This window comes from Cavia porcellus, unplaced genomic scaffold, assembly GCF_034190915.1.
Source record: "Cavia porcellus strain 051 isolate PalLab524CR breed Dunkin Hartley unplaced genomic scaffold, mCavPor4.1 scaffold_4, whole genome shotgun sequence".
In the NCBI taxonomy this organism is placed as follows: Eukaryota; Metazoa; Chordata; class Mammalia; order Rodentia; family Caviidae; genus Cavia; species Cavia porcellus.
Window position 1 is genome coordinate 8,621,278 of NW_026947487.1, and position 18,932 is coordinate 8,640,209.

General features: G+C 40.5%; 2 protein-coding genes across 11 annotated transcripts in view; one reads left to right on the forward strand and one right to left on the reverse strand.

Moving 5' to 3' along the window:
• The window catches only part of Myo9a (myosin IXA), a 351,801-nt gene that overhangs the window by 103,926 nt on the left and 228,943 nt on the right, over nucleotides 1-18,932 (forward strand). The window lies entirely within an intron of this gene.
• LOC106025193 (histone H3.3A-like) lies at nucleotides 190-18,611 on the reverse strand. The gene is made up of 2 exons (XM_063246757.1): nucleotides 18,234-18,611; nucleotides 190-423 (listed from the first exon to the last, which is right to left on the reverse strand). Exons 1-2 carry the CDS (start codon nucleotides 18,609-18,611, stop codon nucleotides 190-192), a joined length of 612 nt encoding a protein of 203 aa, XP_063102827.1.

The following is an 18,932-nucleotide window of genomic DNA, read 5'->3' on the forward strand; positions in this document are numbered from 1 at the left end:
TTGTGCATGTCTCTGTATACATGTAAAATGGGGAGGAGGAAGCTGCGCTTTCGGAGAAGGTTTAGGGTCTGCCTGAGCTGCACCTGGTGACCTTTCAATCCGGGGAACTTCTCTGCCTGAGGAGTTGGGTCCCTGCATACCATCGAGCCCTGGGAGAGTTTGAGATCTTTGCTCTCAGTGGTCAGGGACTCACCCAGCTTGCAGCCACGTTGGACTGGATTCTGCAGGTTTTGGGCCTACTTGGGCCACATTCAGTGGCCTTCTTTCAATCTGGGGAGCTGCGCTGCCAGAGGAGGTTTTTGGGCCTGCCTGGGCCATGCCCCAGTGACATTTCAATCCAGGGAGCTGCACTGCCAGAGGAGTTTCAGGAGCCAGGACATAGGAGATGAGTTCCAATATGCCCGGGGAAGCTTTGGAACAACACTTGACACATGAAAATACAGGGAAATGACAAAACGAAATTCCAAAATGCATTCTGAAATATCCAGCCTATCCCAAGAAAGCCTAGAAGCCATGTACATAGAAGAAAATATATGCCATACACCTGAAATACCTGAAATAATAGTAACTGAAATAAACAACTCTGGGAAGCTTTAAAGGAATTCAAGCTAGAAATAATCTCTCAGGTAAAAGAAGAAATGATAAAAATAATGAAGAGATGCTGAACATATCTAAAGAAGATACAGTTAAAAAATTAGAGGAGCAAAATAAAAAGATAGAATCCCTGGATGAACAATATAAGAAACAAACAATACATAAAGCAGATTCAAAGAGATATACAGGAAATCAAAAATACCATTGAAAGTTGTCAAAACTGCCTGAATGAAAGTGAAGATAGAATTTCAGACCTCAAAGACAAGATTGCAGCTAGTTGACAGGAAAGGAAAGATCTTTTAAAAATAACAAGGAATCAGGAAATAACAATTCAACGGCTGCAAGATGATTCAAAGAAAAACAACATATGATTGATAGGGATAAATGAAAAAGAAGGGCACAACACAAATGATATCAAGAGGTTATTTACAGAAGTAATAGCTGAAAATTTCCCAAACATGAGAATGGAAACTGACATTAGGATTCAAATAGCCATAACCCAAATAAAACTACACCCAGGCATATAATAATCACTATCCCAGAAGTCCAACATAAGAATAGAATATTAAAATCTGTTAGAAGAGACAGATCACCTATAAAGGAAAACCTACCAGAACTTCAGCAGACTTCTCAGCACAAACAATGAAGTCAAGAAGAGCATGGGTTGAAGTATTTCAGATGCTAAAGGAAAATGATTTCCAACCTAGATTGATATACCCTGAAAAACTGTCCTTCAAAATCGATGGAGAAATGAGATACTTCCATGACAAAGAACAGCTGAAGAACTTCACGATCACCAAGCCAACCCTGCAAAGAATACTGAAAGACAGTTTAGATACACTTAGGATAAAACCACTAAGCAAGGCAGACAAACAGAATGGACAGATAAAGATGTAACAGCAGAAAGATAACATGTCAACAATAAACCAACATATAACAGTTATAACCATTAATGTAAATGGTCTCAATTCACCAATTAAACAGAGTGGCAGAATGGATCAAGAAACAATATCCAACCATATGCTGTCTACAAGAAACCCATCTAACCCAAAAGGATACTCACAGACTGAAAGTCAAAGAATGGAAAACAATACTTCATGCAACAGGAACCAAAAAAAAAAAAAAAAAGCGAGGGTAGCTATTTTGTTTGCAGACAATGTAAACTTCAAACCAAGAATGGTCCTAAGAGATAAAGAAGGTCACTTCATACTGGTTAGGAGAAAACTTCAAGAAGAAGAGATAACAATCTTAATATATATATATATATATACCAAATTCCAGAACACCCAGTTACACAAAGCAAATATTAATAGAAATGAAAAATCAGATTAGCAATAACAATTATAACAGGAGACCTTAACACACCATTGACACCAAGAGACAGATCAACCAGACAGAAAATCAGCAAAGAAATAACAGAACTGAATCACACATGTGAACAAATGGACATGATTGACATATACAGAGTATTCCATCCAACAACATTCTTCTCAGCAGTACATGGGACATTCTCGAAAATAGACCATATACTAGCCCTCAGAACATACTTAAATAAATTTTTGCACAACAGGTGAAATTATCCCATACATGTTATCAGATTATAGCATCATTAATTAATGATAAATGGAAATTAGGAAATTAATGATAAATGGAAAAACTCCCACTAACACATGGAAATTGAATAATATACTCTTGAGCAATCAGTTGGTCACAGGGGAAATTAAAGAAGAAATTAAACAATACCTACAAGCAAATGAAAATATAAATACAACTTAGCAGAATCTGTGGGATGCAATGAAAGCAGTCCTCAAAGGAAAATTTATTGCACATCAGGAAAACAGAACAAATACAAATAAACAACCTGATGCTACACCTCAAACATCTAGAAAAAGAAGAGCAAGTCAAGCCCAAAGCCAAAAGAAGAGGAAATTATAAAAATCAAGAGTAGAAATTAATGCAATAGAGACTAAGAAAACAAAGAATCAATGAATGAAAGAGTTGGTTCTTTGAAAGAATAAATAAAATTGATAAGCCCCTAGCCAACCTTATTTTAAAAAAGGGAAGAAAAAGCTCAAATTCATACAATAAGGAATGAAAAATGTGAAATCACTACAGATTCTGTGGAAATACAGAAGATATCAACACCTATTTCGAAAACCTCTACTCTCATAGGTTCGATAGCACGGAAATGGACAGATTCCTAGATATGTGAAGTACCAAAGCTGAGTCAAGAAGATGTAAAACTGCTGAATAACCCAATTTCTATTAATGAAATTGAAAATGTACGTAAGTCTTTACCTACAAAGAAGAGCCCAGGCCCAGTCAGATTCAGTGTGAATTCTATAAGAACTACAAAGAAGACAATGCGGACACTCCTCAAACTCTTTAATGAAATCGAAAGGGAAGCAATCCTTCCTAAGTCATTCGTTGAAGCAAATATTACTCTAGTACCATACCAAAACCTGAGAAAGAGAACCCAACTGAAAAAGAGAACTACAGGCCAGTCTCCCTAGTGAACACAGATGCAAAAATCCTCAATAAAATATTGGCAAACAGGATGCAGCAAATCATCAAGAGATTATACATCACAGCCAAGTGGGATTCATCCCAGGCATGCAAGGATGGTTCAACATACATAAGTCGGTAAATGTAATCCACCATATCAATAAAGCCAAAGTTAAGAATCATATGATCATTTCTGTAGATACATAGATGCTTTTGATAAGGTCCAACACTCATTAATGATAAGAACCTTACAGAAAATTGGAATAGGTGGTCTTTACCTCAATATAATAAAGGCCATCTATGACAGGCCAATAGCCAGCATCATGTTAAATGGCCAAAAACTGAAGGCCTTTACCTTAAAATCAGACACACGACAAGGATGTCCCTTATCACCACTCCTATTCAATATATTACTGGAAATACTAGCCAGAGCAATTAGACAAGAGAGAGAAATAAAAGGGATAGGAAAAGAGGAAGTTAAATTGTTATTTGCAGATGACATGATACTCTACATAGAAGACCCCCAAAACTCATTGAAAGACTCCTAGATATAATAAATAAATTCAGCAGTGGATCTGGATACAAAATCAATACTCAAAAATCAGTAGCATTTCTATACACTAACAGCAAAATCATGGAGAGAGAAATGAGAAGCCACACCCTTTACACTAGCATCCAAAAAAATGAAATACTTCGGAATTAATCTCATAGAAGTTGTAAAAGATCTATACAGGGAAAATTATGATACTCTGAAAACAAATTGAAGGCGATCTCAGAAAATGGGAAGACATCCCTTGTTCATGGATAGGAAGAATAAATATTGTGAAAATGATTATTCTCCCAAAACTGTTACACAGATTCAATGCAATCCTAATAAAAATATCATCAACATATCTCGTAGATCTAGAGAAATCACTCTTAAAATTCATCTGGAACCAGAAGAGACTTGGAATAGCAAAGGCAATTCTGAGCAGCAAAGGCAAGGCCGGAGGCATTGCAATCCTTCACTTGAAGTTCTACTACAAAGCTACTGTATAAAATCCACATGGTACTGGAATAAAAATAGATCTGAAGATCAGTAGAATAGATTAAAGATACAACCACAACTACCAACACACTTAATATTTTATCTTTGATAGAGGCCAAACATGTTTACTGGAAGAATCATAGTCTCTTTAATAAATGGTGCTGGAAAAACTGGCTCTCCATATGCCAAAAATTAAAACTAGACCCATGCCTACCACCATATACTAAACTAAAATCTAAATGGATCAAAGATCTGAACATTAAAACAGAAACACTAAATATGTTGGAAGACAAAGTAGGTAAAAATCTTGACGACATAGCGGTAGGTAGAGAATTCGTGAACAGGAATCAAACCGCACGGGAACTACTTCCCAGAATCAATAGCTGGGATTACATTTTATTAAAAAGTTTCTGCATATCAAAAGAAATCTCCAGCATAGTGAAAAGGAAAACCACAAACTGGGATCAATCTTAGTGAACTGTCCCTCAGACAAAGGACTTCCTTCTGTCTAAAACATACAAAGAATTAAAAAAAAAACTGACTCCAGAAATTCAAGGATCCAATTCAAAAATGGCATCTGAGACGAATACACAGTTCTCATATGAAGAAATACAAATGGCAAATAAATACATGAAAAAATATTCATCATCATTAGTCATTAGAGAAATGCAAATTAAAACAACACTGAGATTACATCTCCTGAAAGAATGGCCAGAATCAAGAAAACTACTAACAACAAATGCTGGAGAGGCTGTGGGAAAAAAGGAACTCTCCTGCACTGTTGGTGGGAGTGTAGACTGGTGCAACCATTGAGGGGATGAGTCTGGTTTCTTCAAAAAGCTGGGATTGGAAGTCCCCTTCGACCCAGCTATTCCACTTCTAGGCATATTCCCAGAAGAATATGCCTATGAAATATGAAAGCGTCATACCACAGTGATATATGTGCACCCATGTTTATAGCAGCACAATTTGTAATAGCCAGATCTTGGAAACAACCTAAGTGTCCATCAACTGAGGAATGGGTCAAAAAGTTGTAGTATTTTTATTCAATGGAATACTACTCAGCTATAAAGAATGATCACATTGAGATATTTATAAATAAATGGACACAACTTGAGACCATACTCATAAGCAAAATAAATGAAACTCACATGTATAAGTATTGTATAGTCTCCCTAGTGTAAGAAATGGTAAGAGTACGTAAGAGTTTATGGTAATCATGATTCCCCATTACATTGCTTTGAAGCCTTAAAATGATTGCATTCATTAGTTGGAATGGGTTTATCTTGGTCTGTTTGATTTTCTTTTCTGTGATGGTAATGAACAGCTATTTTGAAGAAAAGACATTATATTATAATAGACAGTGCTGATTTAATATCTTCCTCTGAAGTCCTACTGTGCTTTTGTCCTTCTGTTTCCATTGGTTCTATCATGTTGTATCTTACTGGATTGTATTATGTGTGATAGTAAAAACAAATTTTCTATGGAAAATGAGATAATAGAGTAGCCATTGTTTGTTTTCTGTTATTTGATTCTGAATGCCCTATAATTCTTTCATCCTCTTTAATGGTTTTATACTATTTTGTTATGTTTGATACTATTGTAAATGAAGTTATGCTCAACTATTTCAAAGAAAGACATTATGATAGTTACTGTTAATTATAGGCTGTCTTCTGGTGAAATACTGTGTTGCTTATATTGTTCTGTTCTGTCTGCTTTGTTATGTCCTGTTTTGTCTTAATCTCTTTAAAATAAATAAAATATACTCTCAAAATCTTTCCCGAAAATGGCATGATGGCATTCTTCTATATGGGTAAATAATATTCCACTGTGTATAGATATCCTACATTTTATCTGTTTGTTGATGGGGACATAGGCTGTTTCTATGTTGGGAATTGCATTGTGAGAAACAGTAGGTATACATGTATTCTTACAGTATGATATCTTTAATTCTTTCTGCAATAGTTTACCCAGGAGAGGTATGACTGGGTACATATATGCCAAGGGGTAGTATTCTTGAATTAAATGTTAGCTTTGTTTTTAGTGTTTTGAGGAACGTGATTTTTGTAGTGTTTGTACTAATTTTTTTTAGAGCAGTTCTTTTTTCCTTTGTATCCTTATCACAGTTTATTGGTTTTTTTGTATTGTTACATAGTCATCACTAATGGGGGTGAAATGGAATCTCAGTGTAGTACAAATAAGCCTTACATTTCCCTAGTGGCTGAACTTGTTGGACATTTTTTCATATGCTTATTGATCATTTGTATTTCTTTGAGAGATATTTATTCAATTCTTTTGCCCATTTACTGATTGGAGTGTTCAGTTTTTTTATTAAAGGAATTTCTTGATACATTTTATGTACATGTAATGATCACACTCATTATAAGGGATTTGTTCCTTGATATACTTTCTTTCTCTCATCCCCTACTCTCCCTTCAGCCTCTTTACCCCTTTTGTTTATAAATGCTTTATTTTTCTATTTTTTCTTTGTTTTCTTGTTTTTTTTCTTGTCCTTTCCTCTTCCTTCCTTTTCCTTTTCCCCTCTCCCTTTTCCCTCTCTAATTCCCCTTACCATTTGAAAATTTTGTTCTATTTCACACTACCTGTTATACATTTTGGACCATATTTACAGGGTTCATTGCCATTTGCACATTTCCTTCCTATTTCACACTACTTGTTATACATTTTGGTCCATATTTCAGTTTCTCACATCAAAGAAGCAAAGGTGGTATTTACACATGTGTATGATTTACTTCACTTAAGAGTATGCTCTCAAGGCGCATCCATTTAGCTAGAAATGGCTGAAGCCTATTCTTTATAGTAGAGTAGTATTCCATTCTAAAAAAACACACATCTTTTGTTTTTTTTTCCTTTTTATCGGTACCGGGGATCAAACTCACAACTGCCTGCTTACAAGGCAGGCGCTTATGCCGCTGAGCTAAATCCCCAGCCCCAACACACATCTTTTTTATCCATTCATTAGTTGGTGGGCATTAGGGGTTATTTCCAAGATTTAGCTATTAAAAGCTGTGCCTATGTAAATGTGGGTATGCATATATTGCTCTGGTGTGATGCTTTCAGTTCTTTGGGGAAGATACCAAGAAGAGGAATAGTTGGATCAAATAGCACTTCTAGTCCTTAGTTTTTTGGGGATCGCCACACTGGTTTCCATAGTGGTGGCACCAGTCTACACTCTCAGCAAACTGAAGAAGGATTCTTTTCTCCTCACAACCATGCCATCATTTGTTATTTGATGATTCCTTGATAATAGTCATTCTTTCTGGGGTAAGATGGAATCTAAACACTTTTAATTTGCATTTCTCAAATGAACATTTTTTCACAAATTTATTTGCTGTGTGTGTGTGTGTGTGTGTGTGTGTGTGTGTGTGCCAGGCATTGTTCGTATTTCTTTATCTAAGATATATGTATTTATCCCAGATACGCGTTTTTGGATTAGGTCTTTAAATTTGGGAGGTCTGATTTTTTGAGTTCTTCGTATATTCTAGATATATATTCTAGTGTTTTGTCTGAGGAACAGCTGACAGAAATTTTTTTCTACGCTGTGGGTTGTCTGTTCACTCCGTTGGTGGTTTCTCTTGCTATGCAAAAGCTTTTTAATAAGATGAGATCTCAGTTGTTGATTCTTTGTGATAGTTGCTGTGAAATTGGAGTTTTATTCATAAAGTCTTTGCCTACTCCAATGTCTTTAAGAGTTTTATGTATTCTGTCTTTCAGCAAATTTAATGTTTCTACTTTAATATTTAGATTTTTTTATCCATTTCAATTTTAGTTTAGTGCATGGTGAAAGATACGGATCTAGTTTTAATCTTTGGTATGTGGAAAGCCAGTTTTTCCACTACTGTTTATTTGTTTGTTTATGGTACCAGGAATTGAACTCAGGACTTTGCACTTGCCAGGTAGGCAGTACGCCACTAAGCTGTATCACTGACTCTCCAACACCATTTATTAAAGAGGCTGTCTTCTTCCAGCGAATGTGTTTGGCACATTTGTCAAATACAGATCTGGTTGAGTATACTGGAAGTTGTTTTCACATATTCTAATTTGTTTGATAGATCTTTGGGTCTTGTTTTGAACTGGGAATCCAACTCAAGACTTTGTGCTTGCTAAGCAGATGCTGTGCCACTGAGCTAAATCCCTGGCCCTGCTATGTTGTTTTTATCACAGTAGCTCTGTAGTATAATTTCAATTCAGACATTGTGATGCCATCTGCCTTGCCTTTTTTGCCCAGAATTACCTTTGCAATTCTGGCTCCAAATGAATTTTAGGATTGTTGTCTCTAATTCTGGTAGATAAGCTGTTGGAATTTTGATCAGAGTTGCATTAAATCTGTATAACAATTTTGGAAATATGGCCACTTTCATGATATTGGTTCTTCCTACCCATGAGCAAGGGATATCTTTCCATTTTCTGATAACCTCTTTGATCTGTTTTTTAGAGTGCTGTAGTTTTTAATGTAAAAGTCTTGTACTTCCTTCATCAGATTGATTCCTAGGTATTTTTTTTTTTGGATGCTATTGTGAAAGGTATTGTTTACCTAATTTCTGTCTCTGTGAGTTTTTTATTCATGTACAGGAAAGCTATTAATTTTTGAGTATTGATTTTATATCTGGCTAAGCTATTGAATTTGTTTATTAATTGTAGAGATCTTTTGGTGGAGGTTTTGGGTCTTCTTTGTAGAGTATCATTTCATCCACAAATAATAATTTAACTCTTTCTTTCCTATTGTCATTCCTCTTATCCGTTTCTTTTGTCTAATTGCTCTGGCTAATGTTTCCAGAACATTAAATAAAAGTGGTGACAGTGGGCATCCTTTGTCTTATTCTTGATTTTTTTTTTTTTTTTTTTTTTGTGGTACTGGAGATTGAACTCAGGACTTCACACTTGCCAGGCAGGTGCTTATGCTGCTGAGCTAAATCCCCAACTCCCTTATTCTTGATTTTAGAGGGAAACATTTCAGTTTTTGTCCATTTAGTATGATTCTGGCTGTTGGTTTGTTACAGATGGCTCTTACCAGATTGAGAAAACAGATCATCTATTCTGATTTTCTGTATGGTTTTGGTGATGGATGGGTGTTGGACTTTGTCAAACACTTTTTCTGCATCTATTGAGATGATATGTGATTTTTGTCCTTGGCTCTTTCAATATAGTGTATTATGTTTATTGAGTTGCATATGGTAAACCATCCCTGCATTTCTGAGATGAATCCTACTTGGTCATGGTTTGCCAACTGTTGTAGTCAGGGGTTGTAAGGAGAACAGTTAGAATCAGGACACAGAATTTATATTATTATTTTATGATGGTTACCCAGAGTAAAGCACAAGAAAGTGCAGAAAATCTGTCCACAACGCTAAAGATACAGAATATTTAGCCAAGGGCCTGGATCCCACAGCAGTATCCTGCATCGGTCCAGATGAAAACCTAGAGCCCATGACAATGCCTCCCACGATTCCACCTGGAGGTCTAGAGCCCAGGAAAAGGACTCATACCAGTTTGTTTTATGGATCCGTGCTGGGAAGGCCCAAAGGTCAGCAGTGGAAGCTAGAAAGTTGAGGTGAAGGAGCTGTGATGGTAGGTTGAGGGTTCTACACTGGAGCCAAGAAGTCATGCTTATAATAAAGACCAGGGCTGTCCTGAAAAGCACCACAGCCATCCTCAGCTACACGGAAGTCCCGAGCTCCTCTAATGATAAGTAACAATTGAGTACATGCCAGAAAGACAGCATGATGAGTTTGTCCTGGAGATTAAGCGGCACACATCTTTCCCTCTGGAGCCAGGAAGTAATGCTCGATGTAAGGACCAGCGCTCCCCAAAAGTGAACTACAGCCACTCATCAACAAGTTCAAAAGTTCCAAGTTCCTCCGATGACAGTGGTCACACTCACTGGGGAAAATAACAATGACAAGCTTTTCCAGGAGAACCAGCCGTTCAAACAGCAACACTTAGAGAAATCCACAGTGCCTCACTTCATCTTTTCCACATCTCTATTTATGCTGGCAACTTTCCTCAGGTGGAACATCTACGCTCAGCACCAATTCAGCTGGTGTTAAGTTGCATCAGTTTTTAATCCATAACAGCCACATTGTTTGCCAGTATCTTATTGAGGATTTATGCATCTATGTTCTTTAGGGAGATTGACCTATTTTCTTGGTTGGATGTTTTTGTGGATCCTTTTCTTGTTGGGTTTTGGTTTCAGTTAAATGCTTCCAGGAAAGAATTTGTGAGCATTGTTTCTCTTTCAGTTTCATGAAGGAGTTTGAGAAGCAGCAGTATTAGGTCTTCTTTAAATTTCTTATAGAATTCATCAGTGAATCAGTTAGGTCCCAGGCTTTTCTTTTTTGGTAGGTTTTTAATTACATCTTTGATTTCATTGATTGATATTGGTTTATTTAAGATTTTTATATCTTCTTGATTTGGCTTTGGTAGTTCATATGTATATAGGAATCTGTTCGTTTCGTCTGCATTTTCCATCTTATATAGATGATCTAGATTTTTGCAGGATCTGTTTTGATTGTACCCTTTTCATTCCTAATTGAATAAATGAGTCTTGTTTTTCCTTTTTGATAAGGTTGGCTACCACTTTGTTGATTTTATTTAAACTTTCAAAGAACCAACTCGATTTACTGATTATTTGTATTATTTTGTTTCTTTTTTTTTCTTGGCCTTTTGAGACAGGGTCTCACTATGCTTTCAAGCTAGCCTTGGGTTCACTTTGTACCCTAGGCTTGTCTTGAAACTTGCAATGATCTTCCTGCCTCAGCCTCCCTAGTGCTGGGATTACAGGCATGTGCCACCACACCCAATGATGTATTATTTTCTTAGTCCCTCTTATATTAATTTCTTCTATGAGCTTTATAATTTACTCTGAATGAGCTTTAGGCTTGACTGTCTTTTCTTTTTCTAGATGCTTGAGGGACAACATTAAGTTAGTTGTCTGAGCTCACACTTTTTATGGATCTTCATCGCTATACATTTCCCTTATAGGACTGTTTTCATTAGGGCCCATAAGTTCTGGTGTTTTGTGTTGTGATTATCATTTAATGGTAAAAGCTGTCAGTTTCTTAATTTTGTATGTTATCCATTTGTAGTTCAGGAGGCTGTTATTTAATTTTCATGTGTTTTTGAAGTTCTGTGGTTTCTTTTGCCAGTAATTTCCAATATCATTGCATTATGTTTTGATAATATGCATGGGGTAATTTCAGTTCCTTTGCATTTACCTAAGCAGATTCTGTGAGCCAGTGCGTGATCTGTTTTGAAGAATGCCCTGTGTGCAGCAGAGAAGAATGTATATTTTGATGTTGTGGGTTGAAACACTCTGTAGACATTTAGTAAATTTGTTGAAAAATTTTTTTAGTTCTAATGTTTCATTGTTGATTTTTTAAATCTTTTATGTGTCTTTTTGTGACAGTGGTATATAGAGAGATTCCCCAATACAATTGTATTAGTGCTTTTTAGATTTTTTGTCGATGGTCGCTCCCGGCCGGCAGGAAGGACACACGACAAAGTCTGGCAGTGGACAACCTTTTCTTTTATTTTTCTTCTCCGTACAGCCTGCCCTGGGATCGCTCCCAGCCGAAGCCTCCTTTGGTCCGCTCCCCGCGGCTCCTTCTGGGCTTCTACTTCCGGGCTTCTTCTACCCCCCCAGGGGTGGCACCAGTATATATACGGATACAGTGTCCAATCATGTTAAAGTAAGCAAGGCAAGCTGATTGGCTAACATCATCAGTTGCCAGGCAGACTATATTGTTGAGCGGGTTGCTTACGCGGTAAGCAGGAAACTAACGTGCTCGATGGGAGGGGTAATCTACCTCAGGCTTTACTCTTTACTACAGGCCTCACGTCCGCCAAGTGAGGCGACCGGGCTCGGGGCTGCGGCTCCCAACATCTCCCCCTTTTTTATTTTTTATGAATGTGCGCATCGTAGCCCTTTCTGGACTGGGTGCAGAGGCTTATGCCCTATGCGTAGGCCCACCGTAGGTCCTTGGCTTAGACCCTGGTCGGCCGTGCCATGGTCTGCCAAGGCCCTGAGGCCCTCGTCCTTTTTCTAGGGCCAGGCACAAACTGGACGGAACCTGGATGCACACAAGCTTGCACTCATTTCCTCTCCGTAAAGAAATCCCCTCGGAGAGAAATTTAGACCTGGGCAGCATCTAACAGTCCAGCGGCTTACGTGCAGGATGGGGTAGGGCCTGGCTTAGGTTGAGTCGCACCGGGGGAGTACGCTCTTACCCGTCATTGACTCTCCTACCCAGCTATGTCATAATTTTTTAGAGGAGGAGTGTGGGAAGCTCACCGTCCCTAGACTCGGTCGTAGGCTAGGCGAGCGAGCCATGCATATGCCTGAGGATCTTCTTGTCCATTTCGGGCTACCGCTATTTCTATTCATCTTGTTGGTTGGTCTGTGATGGATCTCCGGTAGGGCAGGTCTGATCTTCAGTCGAGGGCTTTGTTGCCCGTGTCAGTCTCTCCGGTATCCACAGTGGTTCTCGTCCCGGTTCCTGTGGGAAAACACAAACCGCGCCTCGGTTCCAGCTGACCACTGGATCCGGGCCCATCCATTGTCCTGTCAGGACATCTTTCCACTTCACCCACCCTTTATGGTTGGGGGAAGGGTTGCAGTGCTCCACAGCTGGGGAGCAATTATCATTATTTAAATTTAAAAAATTGTGTGTGAATAGTGCCATGGATAATCGTGCCTTTGGGGCCAGGCCTTGGCCTACTCCCCCTTTTTGTTTTTGTAAAATTTCTTTGAGGCTTCTATGAGCCCTCTCAATGATTCCTTGACCTTGGGGATTGTATGGGATACCATGTTTTAATTGAACCTCCATCATTTTGCAGAACTCATTGAAGGCTTTGCCTATATAGGCTGGTCCATTATCAGTTTTTAATATTTTTGGTTTGCCCCATGCGGCCCAAGCCGCCAGGCAATGATTGATCACATTAGACACTTTTTCACCTGTTTCTGCTGTTGCAAATATGACGTGAGAACAGGTGTCTGTGGAAACATGAACATATTTAAGAGTCCCAAACTCCTGTATATGTGTGATGTCCATCTGCCAAACATCACCAGGGATCAAACCTCGAGGGTTTACTCCCATCGGTATGGCAGGTTTGTATGTGGCACAGGAGTCACATAGTCGCACGATATCTCGTGCATCTGCTCTGGAAACATGGAAATGGTTTGCTAGTGTCCTGGCATTGACATGAAACTTATCATGGAAGGCACGGGCTCGCTCGATTGGTGTTAGTAAGGTAAAAATCCATAACGGGCGAGTGGCAGTATCAGCAGCCGCATTCCCCTGTGCCATGGGCCCCGGCAGGGATGTATGTGCTCTTATGTGGGTGGTGAAGACCTTATGGTGTCTGTTCTGAAGCAATGTCTGGATAGACAGGAACAGCCCAGCCACTGTGGAAGTGGATCTAATTAAACCGGCAGTCTCAAGCACTTGCATAGCATTGACCACATACCTAGAATCGGAGACAATATTAATGGCTTCTGAGAACCGTTCAAGAATCATTTTAACGATCTGCAGTTCCACCACCTGAGGCTGATCAGGTTCAAATTGTATGGTAACCGGGGGCTTGCCTAGGATCACATAGGCGCCTATCCCCGTCTTGGAGCCATCTGTGTATATTGTAGTTGCTGGGACTAATGGCTCAGAGGCAGTAACCTTTGGAAAAATTATAGGGTGCTGAGTGACAAATGACAAGATAGGGTCTTTAGGGTATTGATTGTTTATATCCCCATGGAAAACACATCTCAGAATGGCCCATGTATCTATGCAGGCAGCCAGGGTCTTGATCTGGCTGGCGGTATAGGGTACTCGGATGGCTTGTGGTCCTGAGCCAAAATGTTGGACAGCTCTATCATGCGCTTCAAGGGCCAATGAAGCGACTGCCTCCGGGTAATGCTCTATGACTTTTGCAGGTGAGACCTTAGGGTGTATCCACAGTAGTGGTCCTTTCTGCCAAATCACCGCTGTGGGCTGTAGACTAGTCTGTAGCAAACAGACATCAAAGGGTCGCCCTGGTTCAATTCTGTGTAAGGTAGCCCCACCTAAGGCTTTTTCCACTCTCTGTAAGGCAGCTCTTGCCTCAGGAGTGAGCCTCCTGTGGGAGGCTATATCTGGGTCTCCCTTCAGAAGGTCGAACAGGGGTTTGAGATCTGAATTTGGTATATGTAAATATGGCCTAATCCAATTAATGTCTCCCAATAGCTTTTGCATGTCATTTAGGGTCCTAACGCCATCCATCCTAATGGTGACCTTCTGTATAAGTCTGGAGGCGACACTGAGGTCCACACCTGCTGACCCAGGGGTGGCCCTTGTTGAAGGCTGCCACCCTGAGCTGTCCTGTCTCTGGGGCGGGGGCCCGCCTGTGAAGGGGGCCCCCTCTGGCCGTTTTTTGGCTCTGTAGCATCTCGTCCACAAATACGGTTGCCCTGAGCATCAAAGACCGACCTACACTCCTCAGCTTTGTGTGATCCCTTCTTGCATCGCCCACAAACATATGGTTCTTCATTCCTAGGGCGAGGCCTAGCATCTGCATTGTTTGGGCAATGACGTTTAATGTGTCCTGGCTCCCCGCAGGCAAAACACCTTTTAGCCTTACATTCCCCTTCTAACCCACGAGGTCCCCTCTGCTGTACAGCCGCGGCCAGGAGAGCAGCCACTCCCGAGTTGGAGAGCGGCCCCCCTATCTCTCTGCATATCCTAATCCAGGCGTTGAGGTCCTTGTTCTTATGAGGAGCTATCGCTGCCTTGCACTCCTTTGTACATTGCTCGAAAATCAGCTGCCTTACCAGCGGTCGAGCCACTCCCGGATCAGAAAATATTTTATCGGCAGCATCTTGCATTCGGGCCACAAAGTCAACAAATGGCTCTGTGGTACCCTGAATTATTTTTGAAAGACACAAGGAGGCTGTTCCGGCACCACTTACTTGCTTCCAGGCGCGGAGCCCTATGGCATTGATTTGTTCATAGACAGCGCCGGGGAACTGAGTCTGATCATCAGCGTGCCGACCTTCTCCCATAAGCATTTCTTTGTTCCACCCCCGGTTTCCCCGATTGGCGTTTCTCTCAGCCTGCTCTGCAGAGAACTCTGCGTACCAGGCTCGCCAATCCAGGTAACTGCCCGAGGGCAGACACGCCTTTGCCAGCTGAATCCAGTCCGCGGGGGTGAGGGGCCCAGAAGACAGATTCTCCAGCATGGCAATGGTGTAAGGCGCAGTCGGCCCAAAGGTTGTAACTGCATTTTTAAGTTCTCTAATCTGCTTTATCTCAAAAGGCTCCCATGCATTGCGTCCCTGGCCCATAGCTACTTGTACAGGAAATATCCCGTAGGGGCCACTATCTATCCCAGGTGGATGTACCTCATGAGACAAGCGTCCCCCCTGCCAAAGCCGCCTGTAAAAATACCGACCCGCCGGCGGCGGAGCATAAGACGGCGGCCGTGATTGGGCGGAAAATGGGGGCCCGTGCATCACTTCCTGTTCTGGCGAAAGGGGAGGGAGCTCCCAGGCGGCCGCCTCGTGGCGAGGGATCGCCTCCCTCTCGCGCCGGGGAGCGCTCAGGAGCTCTCTACTCCTCCGCAGACCAGGTTGAGCAGAGCGCAATTCGCGGCGCAACGCTGGAAAAGAACCCTGTGACTCCTTATCGAGCGACTTGGGCTCCTGACAGCTGGTCTCTTTGGCCTCCTTGCCATTCAACTTTCCCTCGTCCTCGGAGTCAGACGACTCCGAGGCTAGAGCCCCGTCCTCCTCCTTAGCATCTTTGTTCCCCTTGACAGGCCCCTCTCGGGAGCTCCCTGACTGGGCCTGCTCAAATACCCTGCGTACTTTTGTAAGCTCTTGAGAGCTTTCTCCACAACCACCCTCGCTCTTAATGTTACTACCTAGCATGTTTCCCATTTTTTAATATGTTACTCACCGCGTGAGGCCCAAGGAATCCGCCACTTACGCGTGAGCCTGAGGGGAGTCTAAAAGCCCTGTAGGTGCTCGCCACCCAGAGCCCAGGCTTATCCCCAACTCACCTGTCTCGCAGCTCTGTACTGGAGCGTTGTCCGCTGTCACGTCTCGGGAGTGATCAGTCCCCGGGCGGGCCCCCAAATGTCGATGTCCGCTCCCGGCCGGCAGGAAGGACACACGACAAAGTCTGGCAGTGGACAACCTTTTCTTTTATTTTTCTTCTCCGTACAGCCTGCCCTGGGATCGCTCCCAGCCGAAGCCTCCTTTGGTCCGCTCCCCGCGGCTCCTTCTGGGCTTCTACTTCCGGGCTTCTTCTACCCCCCCAGGGGTGGCACCAGTATATATACGGATACAGTGTCCAATCATGTTAAAGTAAGCAAGGCAAGCTGATTGGCTAACATCATCAGTTGCCAGGCAGACTATATTGTTGAGCGGGTTGCTTACGCGGTAAGCAGGAAACTAACGTGCTCGATGGGAGGGGTAATCTACCTCAGGCTTTACTCTTTACTACAGGCCTCACGTCCGCCAAGTGAGGCGACCGGGCTCGGGGCTGCGGCTCCCAACAATTTTTCATGCCTGTTAGTATTTGTTTTATATAGTTGGGTGCACTAGCATTTGTTGCATATGTATTTATGATTATATCTTCCTTCTGGATTGTTCTCTTTAGCAGGATATAGTGACCTTTTAAATGTCTCTTAATCAGTCTTGGCTTGAAATCCACTTGATCTGCAAATAAAATAGCTATCCTTGATTTACTGTTTTCCAGATTCTTGTTTCGTGGAGGTATTGTTTTCTGTCCTTTGATTTTCAGTCTGAGTTTTTTTTTTTTTTTTAATTAAATGTGTTTCTTGTTTGCAGCACATTATTGGATCTTGCTTCTTGATCCACTCTACCACTCTGTTTCTTTTGATTGGTGAATTGAGGCCATTAACTTTGAGGGTTATGACTGATACATATTTATTTATCCTTGTTTTCCTGTTGTTAGCTTCCTTTTTCTTCTTTCCCTTTATTAATTTATTTGCCTTGCCTCATGGATTCCTTCTGTTTGGGTTTATGGAGTTTTAATCCTTATTACCACTTCCTACGATGTCCTTCAGAACATTTTAGAGTGCTGTTTTGGTGTTCATGAATTTCCTCAAGTATTCTTTGTCATGAAGTATTTTATTTATCCATCAGTTTTAAAAGATAGTTTTGCAGTGTGCATCAATCTGGGTTCATTATTGTTTTCTTTTAGGGCTTGAAATACTTCAAGCTTTCCTTGACTTGAGGGTTTGTGTTGAGAAATCAGCTGTGATTCTGAAGGGCTTTCCTTTATAGGTGATTTGTTTCTTTTGTCTAACAGCGTTTAATACTCTGTTCTTGTGCTGAAATTCTGGAATCTTGATTATTATATGCCTTGGTGTAGATTTTTTGTTATGGCTAATTGAAGCCTTTCTTATCTATCTGTCAAATTATTTTTCCCTGCCGGGGAAATTTTTGCCATGCTGTCTATGAACAAGTTTTTTATGACAATTGTGTTATCTCCTGCTCTTTCATTGACTCAGATCAAACTTGTTATTTTTCTCTGCATCATCTAGCAGCTGCTAGATTGATTTTTTCTTTTTCTTTTTAGTTTAATGCATTTTAATAGCAAACTTATAGGACAGCATAAAAAAGATATTAAAAATATACTAGCATGTAAGACAGCTCAGTTAGAAAAGTATAGTGACTGAATGGAATTCACTGTATGATAAAATGCTACAAACACCATTTAGTTGCTATCAATAAGAAATTTAATTGTTTTTTTTTAAACCTAATTCTGGTATTGTCCAGAAAAATTTAACAGATTTTTATTTATAATTATTATAAAGTTGAAGTGCTGAAACTTTCATTAAACCATTTTGACTTGCATTAATGCTTTACATCTCCACGTGAATATTAGAAATTCACACACAAATGAAAATGTAAAAATTCCCAATACTTGATTTTTGACCCTATTTTCCACTCAGTGATGTACTTAGGTGCCTTTTGACCCTGTGGGAAAAAATATCTAACATTTAGAACTATCAATCACAGGAAAAAAAGAGAGACATTTTTTGAGCGTGACCATAGTGGACTCTTAAAGCACATTCGCCACAAATGCACCTTGCTCATTGGGATGTCTTTTGGAATAATTGTTACATGTTTGGCATGGGTGGCACACAGGCTGGTACCTTCAAACAGGCCAACCAGATAGGCCTCATTAGCTTCCTGCAAAGCATTAATAGCTGCACTCTGGAAGCACAGATCTGTTTTGAAGTCCTGAGCAATTTCAAGAACCAGATGCTGGGAAGGGAGTTTGTGAATCAGAAGTTTAGTGAACTTCTGATAACATCTAATTTCACGGAGTGCCACAGACCCAGGCCTGGGTTTCTTCACCCCTCCAGTAGAGGATCCATTCTTATGAGCAGCTTTTATAGCCAGTTGTTTTCTGGGTGCTTCACCACCAGTAGATTTATGGGCAGTGTGCTTGGTATGTGCCATGATACAGAGACCTCCTTAGCCCCTTCTTCTTTATCTAGAGGTGGGTGAGTGAGAGGCGGTGCTGGTGTTAGAGACCGATGGCCTAGATTGGTTTCTTCTGGGTCCCTTGCTATTGTTAGGAAATCTTTCTTATCACGATTGTATACTGCAATTCTCTTTTCTCTATCTGAGATTCTGTCTTTCTATTGGCTCATTCTGCTGATTGGCTCATTCTGCTGTATATACTTTCAATGGCATTTTTAATCTTCTGGATATATGTTTGAATCTGTTTCATGGATTCTATTTCTTTTCTATGTTCGGCATTCTTGATTTCCATCATTT